Source organism: Rhinolophus hipposideros (genome assembly GCF_964194185.1).
Source record: "Rhinolophus hipposideros genome assembly, chromosome: 14".
Taxonomy (NCBI): Eukaryota; Metazoa; Chordata; class Mammalia; order Chiroptera; family Rhinolophidae; genus Rhinolophus; species Rhinolophus hipposideros.
In genome coordinates, this window is record NC_138060.1 from 15,936,106 (window position 1) to 15,962,185 (window position 26,080).

Consider the following 26,080-nt stretch of genomic DNA (forward strand, 5'->3'; position numbering starts at 1 on the left):
TACAAATATTAAGATTCTCTGATTATTAGGCTTTTATTTCTTCAATCACTGACTAGGGACCCTAAGTACTAGAACTCACATGGCTATGCTGAGAATTTCTGACAATGAAAAAGCATACTGCTCCTTCCCACCTGATAGACAGGAAACATTTCCTATATTTTCTATGCAATAATATCCAAGTTAAAAATGTCCTAAAATGTTAGCAATTTCAGGCTAAAATTTTTAAATCATACTATATATAATATTTATTAGACTGAAATACCTCAACTTCTGAAAGTTTTCTGACCACTTCAATTTTCTCCTGAAGAACCCGCCTCAGGGACTCTTTGGCTGTCGTCTCATAGTTATGTTTATCTTCCTGTAATGCTATGAGCTCCTTCCGTAAACTATCTTCTGTTTGATTCTAGGATTAAATATTTATAATTATAGCCAAGTTATTTTTAAAAATGTACTTACCATTTGAAAAAAATAACACATTATGAACTCTTTGAATTCTATATTAAGGTAACTCCAAACACAAATGATGTTGGCCCTGTATTAATTGAAGCTGTATTTAAAAGGTGCATTAGTAAATTATGCCTTCACAATTCATACTTCCAATAGGGAAAAAAAAAAAAAAATCAAAGGAAATTGAGAATTTCTCTCAGATATACAAAATGAATTAACTCTTCTATTTTTCATATGCTCTGTAAGCCACAATACTGAACATTTGTGGACAAAAATAATCTATTACCTTCAAAGGACCTAACCATTTTAAAACAACGGTTAAACCAAAAAGAGTAAGAACACCATGGGGAAAAAGTTGATTCCAAGTCTGAGGCAGGAAATGTACAAGATAAGCCTGGAACATCTTGTCTGATAAGACAGCAGGAAGCTATCAAAGTCAGCTAGGGTTCTATTAAAAGGGGTCAGGTGTCAAACTGGAAGAAGTTCCCATGGATCAAAGATGGGGTAATCTAAGTATCAATAAGAAAAACAAGTGTAATAGGTCAAAATACATCAAAAATATTTAATTGTAAGTTGGGGAAAAAACAGTTTATGGCCGTTCTTTGGTGGATGAGAAAGAACCAATTCATTATTTTGAAATCTAGTGAATAAAGGGAGAAAATCACTAATCCTAATTTTCCTAAAGAAAATGTACCTCAAAGTAACCAAATAGCTTATGAGAATTTTCTCTTTATAGAAGTAATCCAGCTAATTAATTAAGGAATGATAGAATTACAACATCACCATTTTTGCAACCCTTAATAAAATAATGGATCTAGGCAAAAATCATCAACAATTACTAATATCTCAAAAGAAAGAAAACCAGACATCATGGTGCCTCCTGGTGAAAGTACACAATACCACCCATGAAGTGTGTTAGCAAAAAAAAAATTGAACCTAAATCAGATCAAATCTCTAGATCAAACTACCAATTTATGGTATGGGACGGAGAGCTAGAAGAATGTTTAAATAACAATCCACATTTGAGAGACAAAGAGTTGCACATGGGTATTCACTATACAATTCTTTCTACTAATGACTGAAATTTCCCATTATGACAAAACATTTAAAAGAATGGTAAAAATGTATAAATGTTTTTGCATGTACTCAAAATGACAGTCAAAGAAATGAAGCTACATAAAATAACTACATTTTCCTTCATGTACTTGAGATTAATACCTACTTTGGAGCATGCTTGTAATTGGTTTCCCATAACTTCTAACCGTGATAAGAGTCTATCTTCATCTATTAAAGCCTGTTGAAGAAAAATTAAACATAAATAAAAATCTTAGAGTAAATAACATATATCAAAAAGGTTGTTACTGCTAAAAAAAAAAGATAGAAAATCATAAAACTGACCAACATCTAGTATAAAATGCTAAATTTTCAATATTTGTTCATTAGGAAATAACTTTGCCTGTTTGCTACAAAATTTTAGTTTTAGTTGAATCAACATGTAAGCGATATTAAACTATACTTAAATGCTTCTTGAATATAAAGGTAACTGGAATACCTGCCAACTGGTATCGGAAGCCTCTTGGGTGATGGCTAGTAGCCGCTGAAGCGTGGCTAACTTCTGTTCCAACATCTGTTCCCGATGTAAGGCCTCCTAATATTATAAATCACAGAAGAGATTCTAATAAATTCAGCATGATTCCTTTGAAGAGTAATCAATTTTTAGCACATTCTGAAAATATTCTCATATTACATCCCACTTTGTATCTTACTTTCAAACTTGATAAATCTACTTTGTAAAAATATATATAGGCCACGTCATTTCAACCTCATTTCTTGGGCTGTAAGTAATTCCGTTAGGGGTGTTCTAGCTGCAACGTCCCCTATAACAGAAAACAAGTCACCTTGTTTTCTTTTTACGCATAATTCACAAGAGTTAAGAAAAAAAACCAAACCCTACAGTAGAAGAATCCAACAAATGTTTTTTAACCCTGCATTTTATAGAAATCAATCAATCAATCTCAGAACAAATTCATTCCAAATCGAGCCAAAACAATCTGGTCAGTAGCAAATACATCTTGATGGCTTAGCTTCATGGGTATGAAAGCTAAAATAAAAAAATCATTTGATTTTTCCTTTTAAAAATATTATATATATATAAATGTATACACACTATTTTTAAAAAGAGAGACTGCTTCACTCACAAAGCCTATTGCATTTTCAAGTGTTCTGATTCGCTCTGGGAGTGTATACTACTTAGCAGGAATTAAATATGCCAAAAGTAAATAAGAGTTCACCAACTGCTGGTTCAGGGTAATTAAGGGGTCAGAGTTATGTAACTACTTGGCAGCTGCCAAGGAATATTTTTACAGAGAAAAACTTTGGCAAGTAAAGCCTTATCTCTCTAGGTCACTTATTAATATTTGATAGCTGTCAAGAGGCTCTCCTTCACTGGAAGTCAAGGTGAAAATGCTCACAAGGCCTTCAGTTGTGGTTTTGGCACTTCTTTACATTTCTTTCTTCTACTTCTGTCATTATCTAAAGAAGAACACTTACTACCCTAATACCTATGAGCCACTTCAACAAAGAAGTATATGCCTCAAACACAGTACTTGAGATTTAAAGCATGCACTTATTGCTCTCCACATCCTTGATAAATAATGATTAGGGAAAATCTGTTCTAATTAGAGTTGGAGGTACTGTTTTTTAATATAACTCTAAAAGTATAGATTAGGAATCTAATAAAAGCCATACTGCCTCAGAACCCACATTAAAATACAGCTTACACTTACAAGAGACTAGTTGCCAAGTTTATTTTAAACTTCTAGAATATTCCTAATATTTAGAAAATTACACTCATGCTGCAAAGTTTTAAAAACAAACCATGCAATAACCACTACTTCCACTAGATGGTGTAATTTCACTTTTTTTACTCAATTCCATTTAGGGTTTCATAACTCCATGAACCACATCCTAATAGAAATCTAATACTTCCAGGAATGGGCTTTTAGTTCTAAGGCATGAAATGCATCTATTACAGTTTTTATTCAGAAGATTTACAATTTAAGTTAGAACTTTATATCAATTCAAAAAGATGTATACAGAAAAGACAATGCAGTATAATTTTCTCTCAAAGAATGAAAAAGAACAGTGAAAGATTATGCCTACTATGAATATTCAAAGAACTGACAAGAAAGTCAGAAAGCACACTGGAGTAAGTCAGACGGGTGATAGATTCACAGTCCATACACTCTAGTAACTACAGTGTACAGCCTTGGGAAATGAGCCCCATATTCTCTTATGAAAAATGAAGGTTAGATTAAATTAATCTCAAAGTTTATCTCCACCTCTAAATATATGAGATCTAGGTCAATTAATGTGCCTTCCTAGTGAATGGTAAAGAACTACTAACATTTATGGCATACATTCCACGGACCAAGCATTGTTGTAAGTGTTTGACACATATTAATTCATTTATACTTCACAGTTCTGTGAGGTATTATTACTGTATCCATATTATAGATGAGGAAAATGAGGCACAAAAGGGTCAGAAGTTAAAGCCACAGATCAAGTCTAGAGAATTCTGGCTCGAGTCTTTGTTTTTAAACATTCTACTAAACTGCAAGTGTATAAAGCTGCTTTCTTATGCACCATTACATTATGCCCCATGGAAGATTAAGATCTAATTAATACACTGATAATTTTTTGTTTATTTTCACAGATGTGTGCATTCTTAACTGAGGTAGAACTGCTTTTACTGACTGATTTCTATGAAAGAATGTAGGGACCCAGGATCACTGGTTTGGCCCTATCGTTTTAAATAAAAGGCAACTGAAGACCTACACGTATAAAATGACTCACCCAAGGTCACAAAACTCATTGAGCAGCAAAGCCAAGATAAAAACCTCAACTTTTAAATTCCTGATTCAGGGTTTCCTTAACCATGCTCCCTCACCAGAATACTAATCATGATCCAATTCAAATCTATCAAAATCAGAAAAACAAAAACAAAAACATTTGTTTCCGTATTAGAGATCTGTACGGCCCTTTAAGCATGGTATTAACTTCCAGTCCAAGGATCCATCCTATCAAGAAATCTTTTCATAGATCCAACAGTACAGCATAGTCAGTCAGAGACTCTGCAGTCTAACTGGCTTCAGATTCCAGCTCTACCACATACTATGTGTGATATTGTACAAATCATTTAACCTTCCTGTCCCTCAGTTACTCCATCTGTAAAAATGAGAATAAAAAACATACCTTATAGAACTGTTGTGAGGATTAAATGAATTAATATAGGTAAAGTACTAGGCTAGAAACTGGGCATATAACAAGTGCTATTTAATTATTTGCTAATCCTATCAGTAAGCAACCAAAATTTCTCCAGATTTAATTTTATTTAAAAGTCAGATAAACAAGTATTTTTGAACTTCCTCACATATGAAGGAAAAAAACTTTTCTTGTATAGAATCTTGTTTTCTCTAGACTTAACAATCCTGATTCTTTTTATCTTTTCTTCATAAGACCTATTTTTAATCCTTTTATTATTTTGAAAAGCTATTTTGTACTTGTATCCAACCAATATTTCTTTAGCTTATATTTGTTTTTTGTTTTTTTATGATTTCACTTATATGTAGAATCTAAAGAACAAAATAAATAAACAAACAAAACAGAAACAAACTCATAGATACAGAAAACATTTTGATGGTTGCCAGCTGGGAGGGGCTTTGAGGTGGGTGAAAAAGGAGAAGGGATTAAGTACAAATTGGTAGTTACAAAAGAGTCATGGGGATGTAAAGTATAGCATTAGCAATACAGTCAATATATTGTAATAACTATGTACGGTGTCACATGGGTACTAGATTTATCAGGGTGATCACTTCGTAAATTATACAAATGTCTAATCATTATGTTGAACACCTGAGAGTAATAAAACATTTTATGTCAACTGTCATTATTAAAAAATAATTTTTAAAATTTAAAAAAGTAGTTCATGATATAGGTATGGAAGAATTTCTTTTATAGTAAGTTGAACATGTGAAATTGTCATTTTAGTCAATCAAAAATGTTTGGTTATCAGCAATTTCATATGTTTCAATATACTAGAAGGGGATTCCCTGCAAGTAATCAGAGATCAATATAGAGGGAGAGACAAGGTGAAGAGCCTGAGCGGGTGGTCCATGTCATAATCCAGAGGGAGCTGTACTAGAGCAGAACTCACATGGTCCGAATATTCAACAGAGTGGTGGTGATACCTCTATTGATTACCGGACAAAGTCTGAATTCTCTACCCTTTCGGAAAGACCCTTTTTGACTGGTATGTATGCTCTGCTCTCTAGACTCTAAGAAAGGCCATAAAAAGTTCGATTGATTTTAGCACACACTAAACATGGCTTGAAACAAATTTGAATATGCCATGTAGTTGAATCCTTGACTCGTGTCTACTTGGGGATGGGGGTGAGGGGGCGAGTTAAGGCCTGCATATAAATTATATAAATTAGTATGGATCTAGGTCCTATTAACCCTCAACTTCTTGTTTGTTTCACGAAGTTCTTATTACACATTACAGTTACTTTGTCTGTTTTCTATTTAATTTACTTTCTATATAGATAATAGCTGTATGAGACTAAATATATAGTCAGTCTTGTACACTAATCTAACCCCAAGTAACTAGTAATATGCCTGCCATTTAATAAATATTTGATGAATGGATAATTGAATGAATAAATTCTTTTTAATAGCTACATAGTATCACATTGCAGGGATGTGTCATAAATTATTTAACTCATCCCAATGGACAGATACTAAGTCATTTTATTTTATATACTATTATAAACAGTGCTACAATAAACAGTGTGTGTGTGTGATTACTTCCCTATGATAGATTTTTTTTTCTTTAAATTAAAGTTTATTGGGGTGACAATTGTTAGTAATAGTCTGTATTTGTGAACTAGCAAAACCAAAAATCTAAGTTGTTTAATTTTGCTTTTAAAGACTAAGAATTTTTAAGATTTACTTTTACCTGTAGATATTGAGAAAGCTGGAATAATTCCTGAGAGTACATACTTGGAGTGTTAGCAGCAACCTAGAAACAAAATGACATGTCAATAGTCATCAAAATATTTATAGAAGACATTAAAGCCAAACCAAGTCCTTGAAATGCCTATTTACTGAAATATGCAAAAGAAAAATTAGTTTTCAAATTAACCAATCCCTTCAGTTGTAAAAATATTTCTGTCCCATGTCTAGAATTTGTAAATGGTATATTATGTGACCAGTTTGAGATTTATAAGCAGAGTGATGCAACAAGTGCTACTCATGAAAATATTCCTTAATAAACCAAAACACAAACTGACAACACAAAGGCTATACAACCTTTTCTTAATCCAGAAATAATACCTCCTAAATCAACAGATCTACACTGTCCCCCTTTCATATTTATATTTAAAGAGTTCTTCAATATGTCAACAAGTCACAATTCATTTAGAAGTAGCCATCTTCAAATGGTATTTGTATGTGGGGGAGTGGGGAGAGGCAGGACATGAAATATAACACTGTGTCCAACGGTCAGGGGCAATGAAAATAGTTTTGTCCTTTTTTCCCCCCCTTTCAACTACAGGTAGGTTTTAAGACGAAAAAGATGGGAAATAATGGTGTTTAAACATTACAAATCACAGTCAAATGCTTAGACCTCAAGAGTATAGAACAAGTACCTTTTATATGGGGTGGAATATAAAACCATGGTATTCAAAAAGAAAAAAACAAAAACAAACAAAAACCAACAACAACGAAAAGAAGGGCACTAATAGGGTGCTGTACATTTACCCACATCCTCAACACTATCAAGCCTTGCAACGTAACTTATTCGTGATCACATCATTACTGTTAGTTACTAACGGTCATTAATAGCATCATTCTTGATCAAGTTCAGAAAGCATATCTTTATTAATATGCTAACTAGAAGACAGAGAGGTGGCATTATTTTTTAGTTAGTCCTCAATCAGCAAGGCCATCATTCACTTCTGAAATAATTCTTGGTATTGCTGAAGTTGATGATTAACCACTTTTACTTCTAAAAACAGAAAACTTCAGTTTTAAGCAGGCTTTCATTCTTTTTGCAAATGGAAGGAAAAAAGGTAAAATATTTTCCCCAATACTTCAGTTACTGTGCTAAGAAAACTCAACATCCACATTAATGTCAAAAGATACAAAAGTTGTTTGGTTTTTGTTTGTTTGCTTGTTTGCTATTTAGCAATGATATCTGGGGTTTAATACACCATTATTTTTGAACAAAAGAAAAAATATTTTCTAACAAGTAATTATTGCAAAGTTTCTGACCAAATCTGGCTAAAACTGATCTGTAAGGACGATAAAAGAACAATTTGTATAAGCCCGTATTTCTAGGATATTTCCATGTGTCGGTATATGTTGAATGAACTATCTGGGCAGAAAGATTTAATAAACATTTCGAGACAGAACTGTAATCCAGAATAAACAGTAGTAACTAAAGACTTCTTACCTCTGGTTGGGCACAAAACAAGTACTCCTAGTCTACACAGTCAGCCATTTACTTGTGGTAACAAAGGCTTTTTCCTAAGAAACATCCATCTTAAATTCTCCAGATACTGAAGATCAGAAGACCACAGTAACTATACAGCTATATGAACTCCACAGATTTTGTTACAAAAGAGAAATAATTTTCAAGATAAAGCATATTAAAAATAAACAAACATTTTCCAAAGCCACATAGCTCAGTTAGTTTGAAAAAAATAACCATTAACAACTTACTTTGTCAACAGGACTTGGTAATGGAGCATGGATGACACTGAAAAATAAAATTTAGAATTTTTATCTCATTTCCTGACAATAGAGGAAATGGTATGTCGGTACCAGAATAGCTTAAACCCCAGAGTTGATATATAATTGCCTTCACATAATTAAAACAATGTGAATTACTTTCCAATCCTTCATAACTATATAGAATTCTTAGAAAACAAGGTAATAGATACATAAATCTACCTTTTACACATATTTCTAAACAAAAATTCAAAATCCAAAATGTATTAAATGCCCTTTTAAGGATCCATTACGTAGTGCGGGCTATAGTGAATTACTTAGTTGTAAGAACTTCTACATGGAAAAGAAACACTCCTTAAATTATCCATTTTCAATTTCAGAATATGTTAATTAAGTTCTTTTAAAATTAAATATTCCTATACAGAAAGTCTTAAAAAGCAAAGTTCTACTGAAAAGAACGTCTGATTTGGAAACTTGTTCTTGTGGAGAACAACTTTAGCTGATCAAAACAGTAGTACGACTCTTCTCCACTCAGCCACTTCACAACTAACAATTGAAAGCTTAGATGTAGGTATGAAACTAAACTCAGTGTATCACTTTAAAACCAAACAGTAAACAGATAGTACTAACTGGTACTGTCTTTTGGTCTTATGAAGCACTTCTGCCAGAGAGGATAGTACAACAGCTAAGCAATGCAGACTCAGAAGCTATACTGACTGGGTCTAAATTCTGGTTCTACTTACCAGTTGTGTAATTTTGGGCAAGTTACCTAATCACAGGTCTCAGCTTCCTCATCCACAAAATGGGAATAATCATAAAACCAATTCCATAGGGTTATCGTGAGTATTAAATGTGGTAATATAAATAAAGAGTTTAAAACAGTACCTAGGCCATAGTAGTACCTGATCGCTAGTACCACTCCCATGAGAACACAGCAGCTAAGAAAGCTAGGGTTCCTACCTGACAATTCCCTGTAAGATACTGTATGTGGGCTGGGGGTGAATAGACGGAGTGAAAGTCAAAGATGTCACCCATGTGCCCTACCAGTTGCTAATCACACCATATCCTAAAGGTCACTCTGGCGATGGTCAGCTTGAAGGTTGACTGGGTATAGTTCCCAGATTCAACTGGTTAAGCATGCGTAAGCTGCTAAGAAACTCATCTTGCAGGACTTAATATTTAGAATGACAGTTCTGATCCCACTGTAGTAACTGCAAACATACTAAGACCTGTTCCAATTCAATTAATCACAAATACACCAGAATGCTGAGTAAAACAGAATATTAAGTAGCAGCACCTACCTCCCTTCTGAGCACCCCTGATATCCTGTAGAGACTTCCACTGAGACCATATAATCCTTTACTTCTTTGATTTCATGCCTGTGTTCCCCAGCACAGACCAATTCACCTCTGCATCCCCAGAACCTATCACAAGGCCATAACAAAGCTGGTGCTTGCCTAACGAAAGTTTACAAAATTATGTACAACTTCAGTTTTTCTTGTCTACCCAATAGAAATGGAACAGGCATTTTAAACATAAGTTTCTTTTTCTTGACTATACAAGTTAATACATATTGATTATGGAAAATGTGTGAAGTAAAGCATGGGGAAATAAATAAAAATTACCCAATGCCAGCACCCAGAGAAAACCATTTTGCGTACATATGCTTTTATCTGCAGATATGCATATATAGGGAAATGAATTTAAAGTCTAAATAGAATCAAATGGTATTAATGAAGTTTTTTTTTCAAATCCAGTTTTCTTACTGACCCAAGTACAAAATTTTCTGTTCTTAGGAAAATCTGGTTAACAAACAAAAGGCTATAAAAATCCAGCAAAACATTCCATAAGTGATGTATAACTGTATTTTACAAAAACTGTCTTGGATATAAGTATATTTTATTTTAATTATGGAAAAAGTTCATATGTAACAAGGAACATAGAAAAGGAAAATTGTTATTTAGTGTTACGGTGGTGGGGTTTGTTTCTTATCATTTTAGAATGATTTGTACAATATAATAAAAGTAAAGAAAGAAAAAAATCAACTTTTTGAGAATTACTGAAGATCTTAAACATACTAAATGTTATGTATATAATGTACCTTAAATTTTAAGCATTCTGGCATACCTAAATGCATCTTGATTGCTAAAAAAATTAGATTATAATACAGAAACATCATGTGCTTATTATTATATGCCAGGTATTACACCAAGCTCTTTAAGTGCACAATCTTACTTAATCCTCCTCATAAAATTCCTGCACAACAGGTACTATTACTATCTTTATTTTCAAATGAGAAAAGGGAGGCCTGATCGAGTCACGATACAGGTGGAGTCAGGCTTTGAACTGGACTATCCACTTCTAAAACCATTCTGATCTTCCTCCAGCTCTAGAGACTTGCCTGTTCAAAATTCATTTTGCCCAGAAAGTGAGCCAGATTATGTACAAAGAAATTGGCAGTAAATTCTAAATAATGCCAACTAATATTTAAACACATAAGGAAAACCAAACAATGAGAAGGAAACGGGCAAAGATGAAAAACATTAGGGAAACAAGAGGGATAGAGACACAATTCACTGATACAAGACTTGGAAAAAATTCACATCCCTCCTCGGTGAAACCTGAGAACACAGATGACCCTTTATGTAATTGCTCAAAGCTTTTGACTCCATGAAAGAAAAATTTCATTATTAAATGCAAACACCAAGGTCTTTAAGAAGCCATACTTCATTAGTTGATTGATAGTTACTCTTACTTTTTAAATCTTAACTCTTGACTCATCAAAGCTGAAACACATTAAAGTTCCCAAAGTTAATTTTATTTTTAATAACTAAACAATAATTTAGAATGGGAAACATTAACGTTTCAAATTTAGAATGTTTTAAAATGTCTACTTCACTTCAGCTATCCTTGAAGCTAAAAAAAAAAACGGTAGCTTCTTACTGAAGCATAATATACAATAATTCCAATGAAAGCATAATCATAGTAATTGGAGGACCTCCCTTTGCTTTTTTTCCTTCTGTCTTTCCTACTCAGTACTCTATTTGCCTTCAACTTATTGCTTCTCTCAACCAACCACTGTCAGACTTTTTTCCCTGCTTTTGAAAATTAGAAAATATATTTCACTAAAAATTGTCACCCCAATAAATTTAAAAAAAGAAAATATTAAAGTTGGTACAGAAACAAGCTTCTTGCATAATCAAGGTTTCCCCCCAAATAAAAAAATACTGAAGTTTAAAGACTGTTTAGCTCCCTTCAACACTTCATAATAATAATCTGTGAAAAGCACAAATGAAAATGTATTTATGTTGACATTTTAACATTTACATTTTGACTAATTTTTCCCTTTCAAGTTTGCCTTCCCAAAGTGGTCTTTCTACTGCTTCATAAAAAAATTTACAGCATTGGAAAAAATCCCTTCACAAACTCCCACCAAAATATGCTACCAATTACATCAACATCCTCAAGGGCCCGTAAGACGGTGACACTGGCATGAACCTCAGAGGCAATCATAGTCTAAGAAGTCCTACATTAAATGCAGATCAAAATGAATAGTTATCACTCACCAATAAAATATATACCCCAAATAGTTTGGAGAACAATTACCCATCAAAATATAAACTGTAAAGTTAAATTTGGAAACAAAATAACCTGTGCCTCCATTATTATTTACTAGAATTATAACTAAAATGAAAAGCAATTAAACTGAAGTGTATTATATTCCAAAGTACTACCTGAATTTTCGAACATTATTCGAATAATCTTGAAGTATTAACAGTACACCATCATCTAGAATATTATTAACCAACGTAATTAATACAAAAACTTCACAGCACTACATTATACTCACTCTGAGCGGAGCCGGGCTTCCATACCATCTGGTAGAAAAAGTTTTATTGTGGAAACAATACACCCATGGGTAACTGGTTAAAACAAACAAATAAGATGGATAAAATAATTGTTTAAAAATATATACCTTCATACCTCTCACATCTAAACATGTATTTTATTCTTATATGTAATGACTTCTGAGAAAGAAAATAAATCTGGTGGTTTAATGACAATATTCATTCCCCTGGAGAAACTCATCCTTATCCATAATGAATCACAATTACAAGGTCAAATTACAGACAGAATTGTTTCAAAGTGTCCTAACCTCTAATGCTATATAACAATTAAAAAAGGTCAACTGAATATATGGAAATACAACTGAGAGGAGAAAAAGCACTTTCTCCCCTATCTGCCTGTATCAAACCTAAGCCCAGCTATTTCCCAGTTTAAAAATTAGCCCTTTATACCTAAAATCCCCAACCTGTAACTCCTACCCACACCTCTCAAAACTCTGAAGTTCTGCATAATACTGCATGGACTATGCCATTCAATTCCCAGAGTGAGAAAATGAGACTTCCGACAAGTGAAATTGCTTCTACAACTCTCTGCTGTTAAGTATCAGCGCTGTTTGCTAGAATTCAAGTTTGAGGTTTCCATTTTAAAATCTTGGTTTTGTTTTCTTGGTGGTTGTTTCTCCTTCCAACATGAAACATCTTGATGTAAAATTACACCAGTCGCTATGTAGACAACGTCTTACTGTTGTTGCTTCTTACTTCCTCCTTGAACTTCTGAAGATTTCAAGGGACAAACCCCCCCAAAAGGAACACCTGTACAGAGAGCTTCATAGAAAAAAAATTTGGTGCGGGGGCTGGTTTAAAGGTTGACAGTTTTTTATTTCTCTGTTCTTCAGATATTATATCTTCCAGGGTTCAAAGAGTTAATTTATTTAGGTTACCAGACTCTAATTAAAAGTTAGTGCAGGGTGATAAAAGGATACTATATCATGATTAACAGTGGTGGTTATGTGACTCTATATTTGTCAAAACTCACTGAATTATACATGTAAAGCTGTGTGTAAATTGTATCTCCAAAAAAAATGATTTTAAAGAATAGAGCTAATGCACTTATAGGAGGGTAAGTACTAAGTACTCAGGCCCATGAATCAGATGGTATTATAAATATGAAGTAATATCATTACTCTGTCTTCTGGAAATGCACATGAAATTTAAGTGATTTAGCACAGTTTACTCAATATTAATTTTCATTAACTAATTTAGTACATGAAAAGTGCTAACACCGATCAAGAACCATCCATGGGACAGTCTTCTAAACTCTCTCCCTAACATAGCAATTACGGCCATGAACCACTGGGTTCCTTCCTTCCTTTCAGGCCTCATCCTCCATCCTGCTACCATAAATACCCTTACAAAACCAAAACCTACCTGCATCGCCAAATATCTTACTTTTCACAACCCCACGCCTTTTCTACAAGCTGTCCTCTCCATCAGTGATGTCCTTTATCCCCTGGCCTGCATGACCTTATCCTCTAGGCTCAGACTTCCCGCTTCCTTCACCAAAGCTCAGTATCTGAGGTAGGTGTCCACAGAGCCTCCCATGTCTACTTATTATAACACTAAGCATACTGTGTTTTGAATATTTATCATTTATACAACCATTCTCTCACCAATTAGATTCAAGTCTTTGAGGGCAGCAAGGATTGGTTGCTTCTGATACAAAGCAGGCATTTAAAAATGTTTATCGAACATGTCAAAGAACCTCTCTGACAAATATTTTATAGCTTCCATTACTCAGGGGTGAAGATGTCTCTTACTTTGAGAATGATGGGGTTCATCTCCACTTACAAGAACCACCTAACTCCCCTCTTTACAGTTCCCCCAGAGATTTACTATAAACAGGCTACAATATATACAGGAGCACAATGCAAGAAGATCCAGCAATACTGACACTTTACCAATATATTTAAATTGATAATAAAGTTGTTTTTTAAAGAAATGGGTATAGCGACTTACAGTGCCAAGCTGATAACCTGTGATGTTACATCGGCATTTCTGTTGCTCAGATATATATATCATCTGGAAGCCCAGCAACTGGACTCACGTGCAGCCTGTGAGATGGACCCAGAACTAATAGTGACTGGGCAATTCAGGGTTCCTACATTACTGAAGGCAGTTAAAGGCCACGTCTGACTGATGACGCTGACAGTCTAGGCTAACCAACCCTACCTTCTAAAGGGTCTTGGGACAACTAGATGCACAGAGATGTCAGTTAACTCTTCAATGAGCAACAGGCAAGTATTTAAAGCAACCATGATGAAAACGTTTTGTTTTAAAAGTTGTATAAATCAATTCTATATAGCAGCACTTCCCAAAATGGATTCCTAGCAGGTGTTAACAAAAAAGAATTTGGGGATCAGATGAGTTTAGAAAATACTTGGTTAAAAGAGGTTGAAAGGGGGAAAAAATGGGGAAAAAAGCAAAAACACAAAAGATATTAAAAAAAAAAGAGGTTGGAAGAGTTTTAAGTTTCTTAATCCAAAGGTTTTCTCTGAGCTTAATGGACTTTCTGTCCATCATGATGCATTTTTCAAACTTATCTGATCACTGAGCATCCCTGACCCCTTTTTAGTTAACACTTAAATGGGAACTATGTAATTATGGTATTATATATATATGGTATATATAGTATTATGAAGAAGATACTTTGAAAAATACTCTCATAATTCACCCAGAAACATTATTACTGCATTTCCAAGATTCAAAGACAAATTGATTGTAAAACATAGGCTACATGCAAATTTCCGAACTGTTAAAACATGAAAAACATGTATGTCTGAATCAGGGCAACAAGGTATCTGTGGAAGAAAAATCCGCAATTACCTGCTGTAGTGATGAGATTACTAAAAATCAGAATTAGGACTACACAAGCTGTGTGGGGTTTTTCTCTGTTATCTTACACAGATTATTTATTTTGCTTTTGAGTTATACGTTTGCTTTATGATACGCAGTTCGCCTTGCCTATTGCCTCTTCACACAAACACCACCTAAAGGACCCATGTTCACTGTGATATATTTAAAAGCTGTTTAAGGCCCTAGACTGGAGACTAAAACCTCTGAAGCATGTTGTAGTCTATCTCCATTCCCGCATTGCGTAGGAAGGTCAATACAATCCATACTTGAGGAGTTTGAAGGATCTCTTGAAATGACTGGCAGTAACAGGAAGTACAATGAGTAAGACCATAAAAGCTCAAGAAACATTTAAAAAGCCAAAACCTAAATGAGGGGTGTTAACATTTCCCTTAGAGGTGTTAATAATTCTCCAAACTGGGGAATTATTTGCTTAATTGCCTTTTGACTGCAATCTAAGATAAAAGAGTTACTGAACTTTTATTCCTGAATTTTTGCTTCATAAAGCTTCTGGTTCAAAGATATATATATATATATATATTTTTAATGTTAGAAAAGAGGCAGGGACAATTAGCTGAAAAGATAAGTACTCTTTTAATTCTAAAAAATATTGTTGAATTGATATTGTATCATTCTGTCTTCATTTGTGAACTGGAGTTCAGTAATAAAAAACTTTATCTCAAAACTTTACGGGAAAAGTAACATAAATGCTTTATTCTTTCTCTTTATTTACCTGTTTTCAGAATGATAAACAGGTTTCCTAAGTTCTTCCAAAAATGATCGAATCTTTTTATTTTCTTTTTAGAATCCTTGTAAGTTTGTGGATTTAAACAAATTGGATATATTTCAATCCACTGCTGTTATTATTTGATGTTCAAATTGTCCCACCTTTATCAGCCAGAACTCCATGTTAATTCCTGAGTCCTTCTGACAGAACCCCAGCAGCCTTAGACAGCTTCACTGCTTTCTGGTATGACAAAATCTAGGCTCAATTTGTACATTTTCTACCATAGATCCAGAATCAGTTACTATCTCTCCCAGGAATCCTGTTTCTATCTATTTATATGGTGTGAGGTGTCCTTTCTCTAGGTATGTGGATTCATTTACCACTTTCTCTAGCATACTGTGGAGTGATATTGATTCTTGGCTAATTTTTTGACTCATCATGAGGACTTAATAGTTCTTTGGCTTTTCCTGTTCGCTTAATATTCATTGAGAACCTGCTGGCAACTAAGCAGTATGCTGGGAATGATGGGGAAAAACAAAATGATTATGACTAGGTCCTTGTTCTTGAGATTTCAATTTAGTTTGTAGAGAGAACTAAAAATATCTAATACAACAAAAGGGGGAAATTTTCACAAATGCTACAAGAGATACAAAACACTGTGGGAATTTGGAATGAACAAGGGCAGGAGAAGGATTTATGAAAAGTGTAAAGAAAAAGGAATAGGATTTCAAAAGCTGAAAATAGAAGGAAAGGCACCGAAAATGGCATGAGCACAGAAAGAGAAAAAGAAGAATGAGGGTGCACATCAAAGGAGGGCGGCTGGAGGAGATTGATTTGGCAAGTGACAGTGCTAGGATTCAAAAGAATCTTTTCCATATACCATCTTACCTCTAAATAATCTAGTTTAATAGCTTAACATATATTAAGGAAGTAATGGGAAATAAAATCAAAAGGTTGAATTGAGTGCCATTTTTGAGGTCCTCAAGTGTACCATGAAATATTTCAGACTTAATTCTGCAATATGCACAGTCACTAAGGCTTCTGAAAGCAAAAGAATGACATAAACAGGTCTGTAACAGAATATTCCGGGGGCAGTGAGCTGACAGAGTATGGTGGTCAGAAGTGGAGAGCTGCTGTAACACTCTAGGTTGGCAACAGGAAAAACTAGCAGTAGTAGAGAAAAAGGGCAAATGGTTTAGATGACATAACTGCTAGAGGTAAGAAAGAGACAGCATTCAGAAAAGATGCCAAGATTCTGAGCTAGAGTGTTTGGGAGAATGATGTTTGGGAGAATGACAGACAGGTAAAGGAGGCTGAGACTGAAGGCTACTGAGAAAGAAGGGCAAACTTAATGGCAGAAAAAAAGATGACAGAAACAACTGACAAGGATTTTAGTAACAATGAAAGCACCTGGCTCTGAGCTGAGCACTTTATACTCTTCCAGTGTACGCACTGAACATTGTGCCACATTGTGAACACTGAACACTGAACCAAAAACCTTGTGATGTAATAGCATGAGTCCCATTTCATAAGATGAGGAAATAAAAGCTTAGGCCAGTTAAGGTCACGTAATTGAGTCACAGCAGAATAAAAAGGGCAGTGGGTAACAAGAAGGTTGCCAATTCCCAATTCTCATTTTAGGAGGAAGGGTGTCAAAGTCTTAGTTAAGATGGTAGAAAGAACTTCTGTAAAATGGTGAGTGAAGAGTCATAGCACATTTTAAAATTTATTCAACCAATATTAGTGCCAGGCTGAGTGTGGAGTTTCTACAATGGAGACACACATTGCCTGCTCTCGCCCAGCTTCCAGGTTAGTGAGGTAGACAAACACACAAAGCAGATGAGTGCCACGTACAACAGGGACGTGAGGGTGTGGGGGGCACCTTGTCCAGCTTAGGAAGGTTTCTAGGCGAAGGAAGGAAAAAGCATGTGCGATGGCCTTCAGGCCTTCAGAAAAGGCAAGGTCTAGTGTGGGGAGTACAAGTCATTCAGTGCAGCTGGAGCATAAAGCAAAAGGAAGACCTTGCTCGTAATAGACCCTTTGTTCCTAGGGGCTTAACCTAGGAACAGATATTGGTGAAGTGGACCTGAGCTGATGAGCTGATTGGAGTTACATGTGAAGTTTATAGAACTAACTGGTCCCAAACTTTGCAACCAGAGGGTTACTGTAATGCTGTGCAACCCAGAAAACTGTCTGAGAAGTTGTGGGTTTCGGAACAAAGTAGTGAACAGCAGCTGGTTTGTTAAGGCTCCCATTCCAGGAGGATCTGATAGGTTGGCTTTCTCTCTCCCTCCCTTCCTTTAAAAAAAGAAATCTATCAGAGCATCATCCTATTTGTTTACAATGATTATTTTTATCTACAGAAATTATTAGTACAGTGCTAACTGGTGACTTTTCTCTCTGGGGCCACACTATATGGAAAGCCAAATATCAAAATCAGCTTGTTTTCGAGCTGGGAATGGAAGAGACACTAACATGAACTGATATGTTCAATAACATCAGGCTTCAGGCTCGTATCATCTTTTAACAAAATCCCGATTGCACACACACACACACACATTTTTATACACTATATTACATAAATGTCATACACTCGAGTTTTTATTACAGTTTTATTAGCCCCGCCCCTTTTAATTTGGTTCCCTCTTCTCCTTTACTCCTCCCCCACCAGGCCCACACTCCAGGACGACTCCTATTAATGACTTAGTACGCACTTCCAGGTTTCCCCTCCATGTTCATATAATCATACACAAACACATACATATATATGTACATATATACAGATCGGTGAGACTTTTAAAAAATAAAATTACTAATTTTTTTCCTCACTCAACAATACAGCTTATGGAAATCCCTGCAATCCATATAATCCTAATTTATTCTTTTTCAAGCTGCATACTGAGCAATTTTAAAATTATGCTTCCATTGTTTTTTATACTGTGCACAGATGCAAAAAAATCCTTTCATAGATTCTCACATAAACTGCTTTTTATCATTTCAAGTGTCTAATTTTATATCCTTTTTATAAATATATTCAAAAGCACTATATAGTATTGTTTTGCATGAATTCATGCTTTATGTAAATGTATTACACCATACACATCCTTCTGTGATTTGCTTATTTGAGATTTATCCTTATTGATACATGCAAATTCAGTTCATTCGTTTTAACAACTGTATAATGTTTTTGCCATTTTTATTCTATTTTAATTATAAATTTTATTTTACTTAATTTTTTTTTCATCCTATTTATGTATAATTTTTATAAGGAATAACTGCTGACCTTGGTCAAATGCCTTTTCTACAGGTTATAGAGTTACATGTTTTTCAGCTTTAGTTTGTGGATGATGTTGATAGATTTCCCCCAAATTGAATCACCTTTGCAATGCTAGAATAAATCCTGCTTTGTTGTTCTTTCTAGCTTTATTTCAGATTTTAATTTACTAATATCTTAATCAGAAATTTTCATCTATTGTCAAGAGAAATTATGGGGCTTTTTTTAATATCCTTATCCGAATTTGGCATTAAAGATATGTTGCTTGCCTTTTTAAAGGATTTTGAGAGCTTTCTACTTTTATCTATGTTTAGAGCATTTAAATTATATTTATCTGTTTTTTTTAAGAATAAGATCAAATTCAGCTGTAAATGCCTCTGATTCTGGTGATTTTTTAATAACTTTTTAATCTCTTTTAAGGAAATTGACTTATTCAAGTTCTCCACATGTTGGGATAGTTTTGCTAGAAAAACATTAAATTACTCAAGTATTTTTTTGCCATAAGTTAGCATGTAATACTCAGAATTCTCTTGGTATATCCAGTATCTGTAGTTATGTCTCCTTTCTCATTCCTTATCTTGTATATTTTTGCTAGTATTTTTTTAACCTAATAAAACAATCAAGGCTTACAAATTACCTATTTTATTGTTTGTTTTTTAAAGAAGCAGCATTTGGGTTTGTTTATCCCTTCTTGAGTTTTTTGTTTGTTTCATTAATTTCTACTTTTTACTTCTTTTTTCTTGTTCTTTTTCTAATTTCTTCTAAATGCCAAGTTTCTTCTTCCTTTACTACTGAAGGAATGTGAGATTAAAAATTTTTATCTGCGTTAAGGATTTACTGTATTTCTTCATAGTTTGAAATTCCCCTTTTGATTTCTTTGATTCAGGGGTTATCCAGCAGTGTTGTATAATTTCAGTAGGATTTTCCAAGTGATATAAAGTTTATATTAGTACTTTTTAGCATAGGACAAAGTCTATTTTTTCTGGCATATGCTTAAAGAAGTAGTACTCGACTTGTGACACAGCTGTATCCCAAGAGCCCAAGCTTAACATAAGTCAACTTGCTGAAGTCAACAAATACCGAAAGAAACAACACTTTAAATGATGAAGAAATTTGTCTTTACTTAATTTCCTTCAAGTTGACTTAACGATAGTTAAATTTTCAAAGAAACCTATAAGAATCTCTGTTGCTGAAATAATACTGTACTAACACATTAGTAACACTATCTCAGTATTGTTCTCTTAGCTTTTTACAGCATTTTCTAGAGTGACCCTCACAGCTAGATAGGGAAGAAGTATGGGAAGCAGTTAGGAAAGAGCTGCATTCTATACAGTCACCACCTTGGAGATCTGCATGTGTTAGCATATTAAAAAATCTGAGAAGTCCTGCTTACCTTTGGTTAACTAAGATTTCCTAAATGTATTTGATTACCTTATTCTCTTATCAATTAATGTCTATTAACTCTTTGGGAAATGCAAGCCAAGAAGATAGACATTCCTTGGAGAGAGAGACAGTGGAATCAAATTCTTTGTCTCCTTTGTGGGTTACTCACACCTGGGGCTCAGTAAATGTTTGCTGAATGACTTGGTACCAGAGGAGGTATGATGTGGCAACAGCAGATGTTAGAGAGTCCACTGCAGCTGTGCTCAATATGCTCATACAGAAATTCTGTTCTCTTACTAAGGAACACTAAATATTTTGCATCAAAATATACACTTTCTTTTCTGTTTTACAATTGTAAATGGAAATTCATAAAACTTTGTCCCTATCCAAATTCAAATATCAAAACCTAACATCCTGAGGAGGCCAACAAAGCCCGGAAAAATAATACTGCAGTTGCAACACCAATGGAGTATGAAAAGCACATACACACGCACACACACCACCACCCATCGCCATGTATACTGTATAAACCGTCAGAGACTGATGACTTAGGGTATCACTAGACCAGAGTATGTTCAGAAAAATGAAAAAAGAAACTTGCCAGAAATTGGAAAGAAACAAGAAAAAAGAAACAGTGGAAATTGTTTCCACTGTCCATATTAAACTAAGAGAGTAGAACTGCATGCTTTCGGTTCCTGTTCATTTAGTCTTATGATTTGGCCATATAATTTAATGGTCATAAAGTAGACAGTGACGAGGTAGAGCAAGGAAGCTTCAGAATTGTAAAAATATGGACAATGTCCATTTATTTGGCTAGAGAACTCCCACTTTCAAAAACTGAGACGTGAAATTTTATATCTGTGATAGGTACCATTAGCTGCCTTCAGAACTCTGATTTTGTTTGGGGCAACAATGCACACACAACTGGGAGGGATACATCCTAACTAATCTATGCCAATCATGGATCTCCTTCTCACCAATGCTAGGTAAGTAGCTTCCCATTTGTAGCTACATGTAGCTATGTACGTGACTTACCCACGTGGCCAGTGAGACAAAAGGAGAAATCTGCTGGGAAGGTTCTATGAAAGATTGCTCTTTCAACATAAAAAGAGCCACAGGAAGGCATTTTGTCCCTACCTCAACCTTTTTTGCCTACAACACTGGTGTGAGGAAAATAATGCCTGGGGCTGCAGCCATCACCCTTTGACCATGCGACACAAGCAAAAGCCTAAGAAACCAACAATGTCAAGGAAAATAGAATGGGAGGAGAGTAAGACCCCGATTCCTGATAACATCGTTAATTCAAGGGAACAAAGTCTGGACCTACCTGTCTCCAGATTTCTTGTTAAGTTAACAATAAATATCCTTATGGTTTAAGCTCCTACTGGGTATGGAGTCATTGCATCCAATTGCTTCTTAACTGACACAGTAGTGTCCTATGTTTCATACTGTGATGAAGAGTATAAATTACTTATTAACATTTCAGAATTTAAAATTTTCTAAGAGAAATAGGGGATACGAGAGATTTTTAACCTTCACTTCATACAATGCCATATTTAAATTGCTTTTATTAGCATGAAATGTTCTGTAACGTTTAATGATAGAATTTAAAAATAAACAAACTTAAAAAGACAAGTAATAGGAAAAATGGATCCATACCCGTACCTTTCCGTGTGTTCTCTGTCACATCTACCCCAAACTGGATAATGTCACCAGAAAGAATTTCACATGGTGGACTTTCTTCAGAGCCTCGACTCAATCTCTGGCTATTTATAAAGGTACCGTTACTACTTTTAGTGTCTTGGAGATAAAACTGCAAAAATAAAATTGGAAAAAAAAAGTCAAAGATTAACAGTAATAATTCCAAATCGTCTTTAAAAAAAGTACTTCCAACTTTGCAAACTACTGCAGGTGGATTTTTCCCCCTATCAATTCAAAACACTTGTTTCAGCTAAGGTTCTCCTTCAATATGTATAAAATTAGAAACTTAAAACTGGGTGATTTAAAATCCAGCGAGACAAAAATAGTACAATTATTTTGGAAAACAGTTTATAAGGTCCTCAAAATGTTAAACATAAAGTTAGCATATGACCCAGAAATTCCACTCCAAGGTATACACTCAAGAGAACTGAAAATATATGTCCTCACAAAACTCGTACACAAATGTTCACGGCAGCATTATCCATAATAGCCAAAAAGTGGAAACCCAAGTGTCCATCAACTAGTGAATGGATAAGCAAAATGTAGTATATCCATATGATGTTATATTATTTGGCAATAAAAAAGAATGAAGTATTGATTCATGCTACCACATGGATGAAACTTCAAAATATTACACTAAGTAAATGAAGTTAGTCACAAAAGTCAGTCACATTATGCAATTCCATTTATATGAAATATCCAGAATAAGTAAATCCATAGAAACAAAAAGTACATTAATTATTGCAAGGGGTTGAGGTGCCAGGGAGCAGGGGGTGGGGGGTGAAAATGACTGCTAATGGGTATAAGGTTTCTTTTCGCAGAGATTAAAATGTTCTAAAATTACAGAGTGGTGACGGGGGTTCATAACTCTATGAATATACTAAAAACCTCTAAATTATATACTTTAAAAGGGCGAATTTTATGGTATATGAATTATATTTCAATAAAGTTAATATTGTTTTTTAAAGCCAGCTAGACAAAATTCTATCTTTCCATCTCACTCTGATTTTGTAATTTTCCTAAGCTGTCTAGGTTACATCAAAGGAAGTATTTTTTATTCTACAGGCAAGGACAATTGATTTTAGGTAACACAATTCATAGTTATCAGTTAGCTAACATACTCAGTATTAGGAGCAACACATCATCAGTAAATTCTTTGTGATACAGCAGATTGGAGACGCTAGAAACTGAAATACTAGAATCAACTATGAAATTACTGCTTCCTGGCCTCCCAAACTTGCTTTTCATCACTTAGGTAATCCTCCCTCTTTAAAAAGGGAAGGGATAGGAGGAAGTCCAGGAAGCCTACCTGTTTATCACCTACCTATCCTAAAAAAGATTACTAACAACTGGGATCACACACAACAGACTTACTAGGAAGGGAACAACCAATAAAAAAAGATGTACCTTTCTTTTTGAATTTTTCTACACTCTCCAGCCCTGCTTATTCTAGCAACATATTTTCACTGAATTCCTCCCTAAAGAAGAAAGAAGAAAAAAACTAATATTTATTAAAATACATGTAACATCACCGGCCCTCATTTAACCTTAACATTAAAGCTGTGATACAGATATTACTTCCATTTATAAGTGAAAAAAGTGAGGCACAGGCAAGTTTCTTTCCAAAGGTCACAGAGCTATGGAACATGGGAGCAAGGATTCAAATAATAGAATTAAAAGGACCATTTTCCCCATTATTTCACACTGACATTTATGTTTCATTTATCCTTCACTCCTCCCACAAGCTCTCTTCCAAAATGAAACACAACAAAAGAATAAGAAATTTGCAGAAAATATGAAAATGACATTTCTTTTCATAAATTCCTAGGTGACAACTTAAAGGTCACCAGGCTGTCTATAAATGGCTTATTCTCTGTTTATACTTCAAAACAGACGAACTGTTACTTTGGCTAGCAGTTTGTATATTTAATTACAGACCATAATAAAGAAAATTGTGTTATTTTACAAGTCCATTTGAAATTTACAGGCCTTAACATTTCATACCAGGGAGAAGAGCACAGGCAATACACTCAAGTAGGAACATTTATCCTCAAAATGTCTTCTACGCTGCAACCTGCTGTCACACTGTATAAGAGAGCTTGGTTTTCATTTTTAAATATATTCTTGGGAAATGTGGCAATATCTGGATTCTGGTTTGGTCATTTTCGGTAATGTCTGCCTTGGCAAACCAAATAAAGGGACTATACTAGATTTATAGTGGTTTTCAAATTTCAAGTTCTGATCCATTAGTGGTACTATGTCAACGTAGTGGGCTGCAACCAGCATTTCGTTTTAAACATTAAAGAGAACAGAACAGAAATAAGAATATTATGAAATAAAGTTTGCTACTGTTTAGCAAACTTTGTTTAGAAAACAAAAGGTCAGTGTGTGTGTGTGTGTGTGTGTGTGTGTGTGTCTCTCAACACCTCAGGTTCGTAACTCTTACATACTCTAAACCCAGAAATGTTCAAATTAAAATACTTCATATTAAAAATATTTCAAATTAAAAATAATCAATGTTAACCCAGGTCCTTTTTATTCTGACATATCTATATTACTGTCCAAAGTATTCCATGGTACTTTGGGCATCCACTTAGCTTTATCATTTACATTAGTTGCTTATTCTTCCTTGGCTCTCAAACTACTGGCTTTCACACACCTTTGAATAAAATCCGAACTTCTCAACATTACAGCCTATAAAGTCTTACATGATCTGGCTCCTGGTTCGCTCTCCAAACTCACTGACTTCCACTATTCTCTCAGCCACACTAACCTCCACTCATGTCTCTGCGCTTCTGTATAGCTAGACATTTGTTTACTTCCCCGCAGAAATATTTTCATTGATATGATTTAATCTTCTGCCCAAGGCTGTTTTGAAAGATCGATAAAAAATGTTTCTGCACCTCCTGTGAAACAATCTGTCGTTATTCAGCCTACACTGAACAGAAGCTATTCTATTTAAAATCGAGTTAGAATCCTCAAAGTCCGTATAGAGAAATCAACTCGTTTGCAAGGGAGTGAGAAAGGACTGTGCGTACAATCCCTGGATGTATTTCCTGTAAGTAGGTATGTTAGTTGGCTCTTTGTCACTTTCAAACCAGAAATATCTTTCTCCTCTCTGCTGATAAACCTCCATCAGGTTTACGCCTCCCCACCTGTAAAATGAATCAGTCTGGGCAAGTCTAAAGAAAACCAAGTCCTGTTAGAGCTTTAACTATCTTTATTTCCTAATAGCCTAAGGAATGCCCAAGCAGCTCCAGGGCTTGCAAGAGCCACTGGCCATTTACTCTGATAAAACCTTCTGTAGCTGGTGGCCACAAGTTCAACTTTCACTCTGTTTGGGCTTTATCTTGAATTAACCCTTTGCTTTCTTTCCCATGAATGAATGTTAAGCTCCCAGAATTCAGGAAGTGACGATGATCCTTGAACTGAAGGGCTATCCCTGCCCCATCAGTCACCTTTCCTTGTCTCTTGCTGATCACAGTGACCTCAAATGACTTAGGGACAGCACTTGTCGGGTTGCATAATTTGTTCTTTGGCCTTCAGAACAGAAGTTCCGAATGGACAGCAACTTTTTGCTGTTCATTCCATAAACAAATACATTTTGAATCACTTTCAACTTTGTTACAAACAGTAAATATTTTCATTTCCCCTATAGTGATAAACTGCTTTTTTCTAGTCCTTTCTACATTGATTGGTTTTGAAATATCCAAACACCAATAAATTAATGACATTTGAACTGAAGCTTCAAAACAAAGCAGACATAGCAGACACGTCATAGGCCAGAGATCAGAAACTCTAAATCCATACAGGGAAGTTTATGTGAACGCAAAGTGGATTATGGATTCTAGATGCCAGATGCTGTATCGTATGTTTTTAATCTAAAATTAAACAGTGACTAAGATAGCAAAATCAAAATCCCATATACAACATTTTAACAAAAGTAGGTGAAAGGTATCTACATGAACCTCAAAATATAAGTGAGAAGGGAAAAGTATCAAC

At 34.6% G+C, this 26,080-nt stretch overlaps 1 protein-coding gene across 40 annotated transcripts in view; it reads right to left on the reverse strand.

Moving 5' to 3' along the window:
* The window catches only part of SLMAP (sarcolemma associated protein), a 126,073-nt gene that overhangs the window by 53,196 nt on the left and 46,797 nt on the right, over positions 1-26,080 (reverse strand). For 20 of the 40 annotated variants that reach the window (XM_081071490.1, XM_081071486.1, XM_081071477.1 and 17 more), the window contains 7 exons: positions 22,043-22,190; positions 12,089-12,161; positions 8,230-8,266; positions 6,464-6,526; positions 2,000-2,095; positions 1,670-1,741; positions 263-403 (listed from right to left, as the gene is read on the reverse strand). In XM_081071490.1, coding sequence (XP_080927616.1) covers positions 263-403; positions 1,670-1,741; positions 2,000-2,095; positions 6,464-6,526; positions 8,230-8,266; positions 12,089-12,161; positions 22,043-22,190 — 630 coding nt within the window. Of the gene's footprint in view, positions 1-262; positions 404-1,669; positions 1,742-1,999; positions 2,096-6,463; positions 6,527-8,229; positions 8,267-12,088; positions 12,162-22,036; positions 22,191-26,080 lie in introns of all 40 variants that reach the window. The other 20 variants (XM_081071489.1, XM_081071485.1, XM_081071475.1 and 17 more) reach the window with 1 other exon arrangement.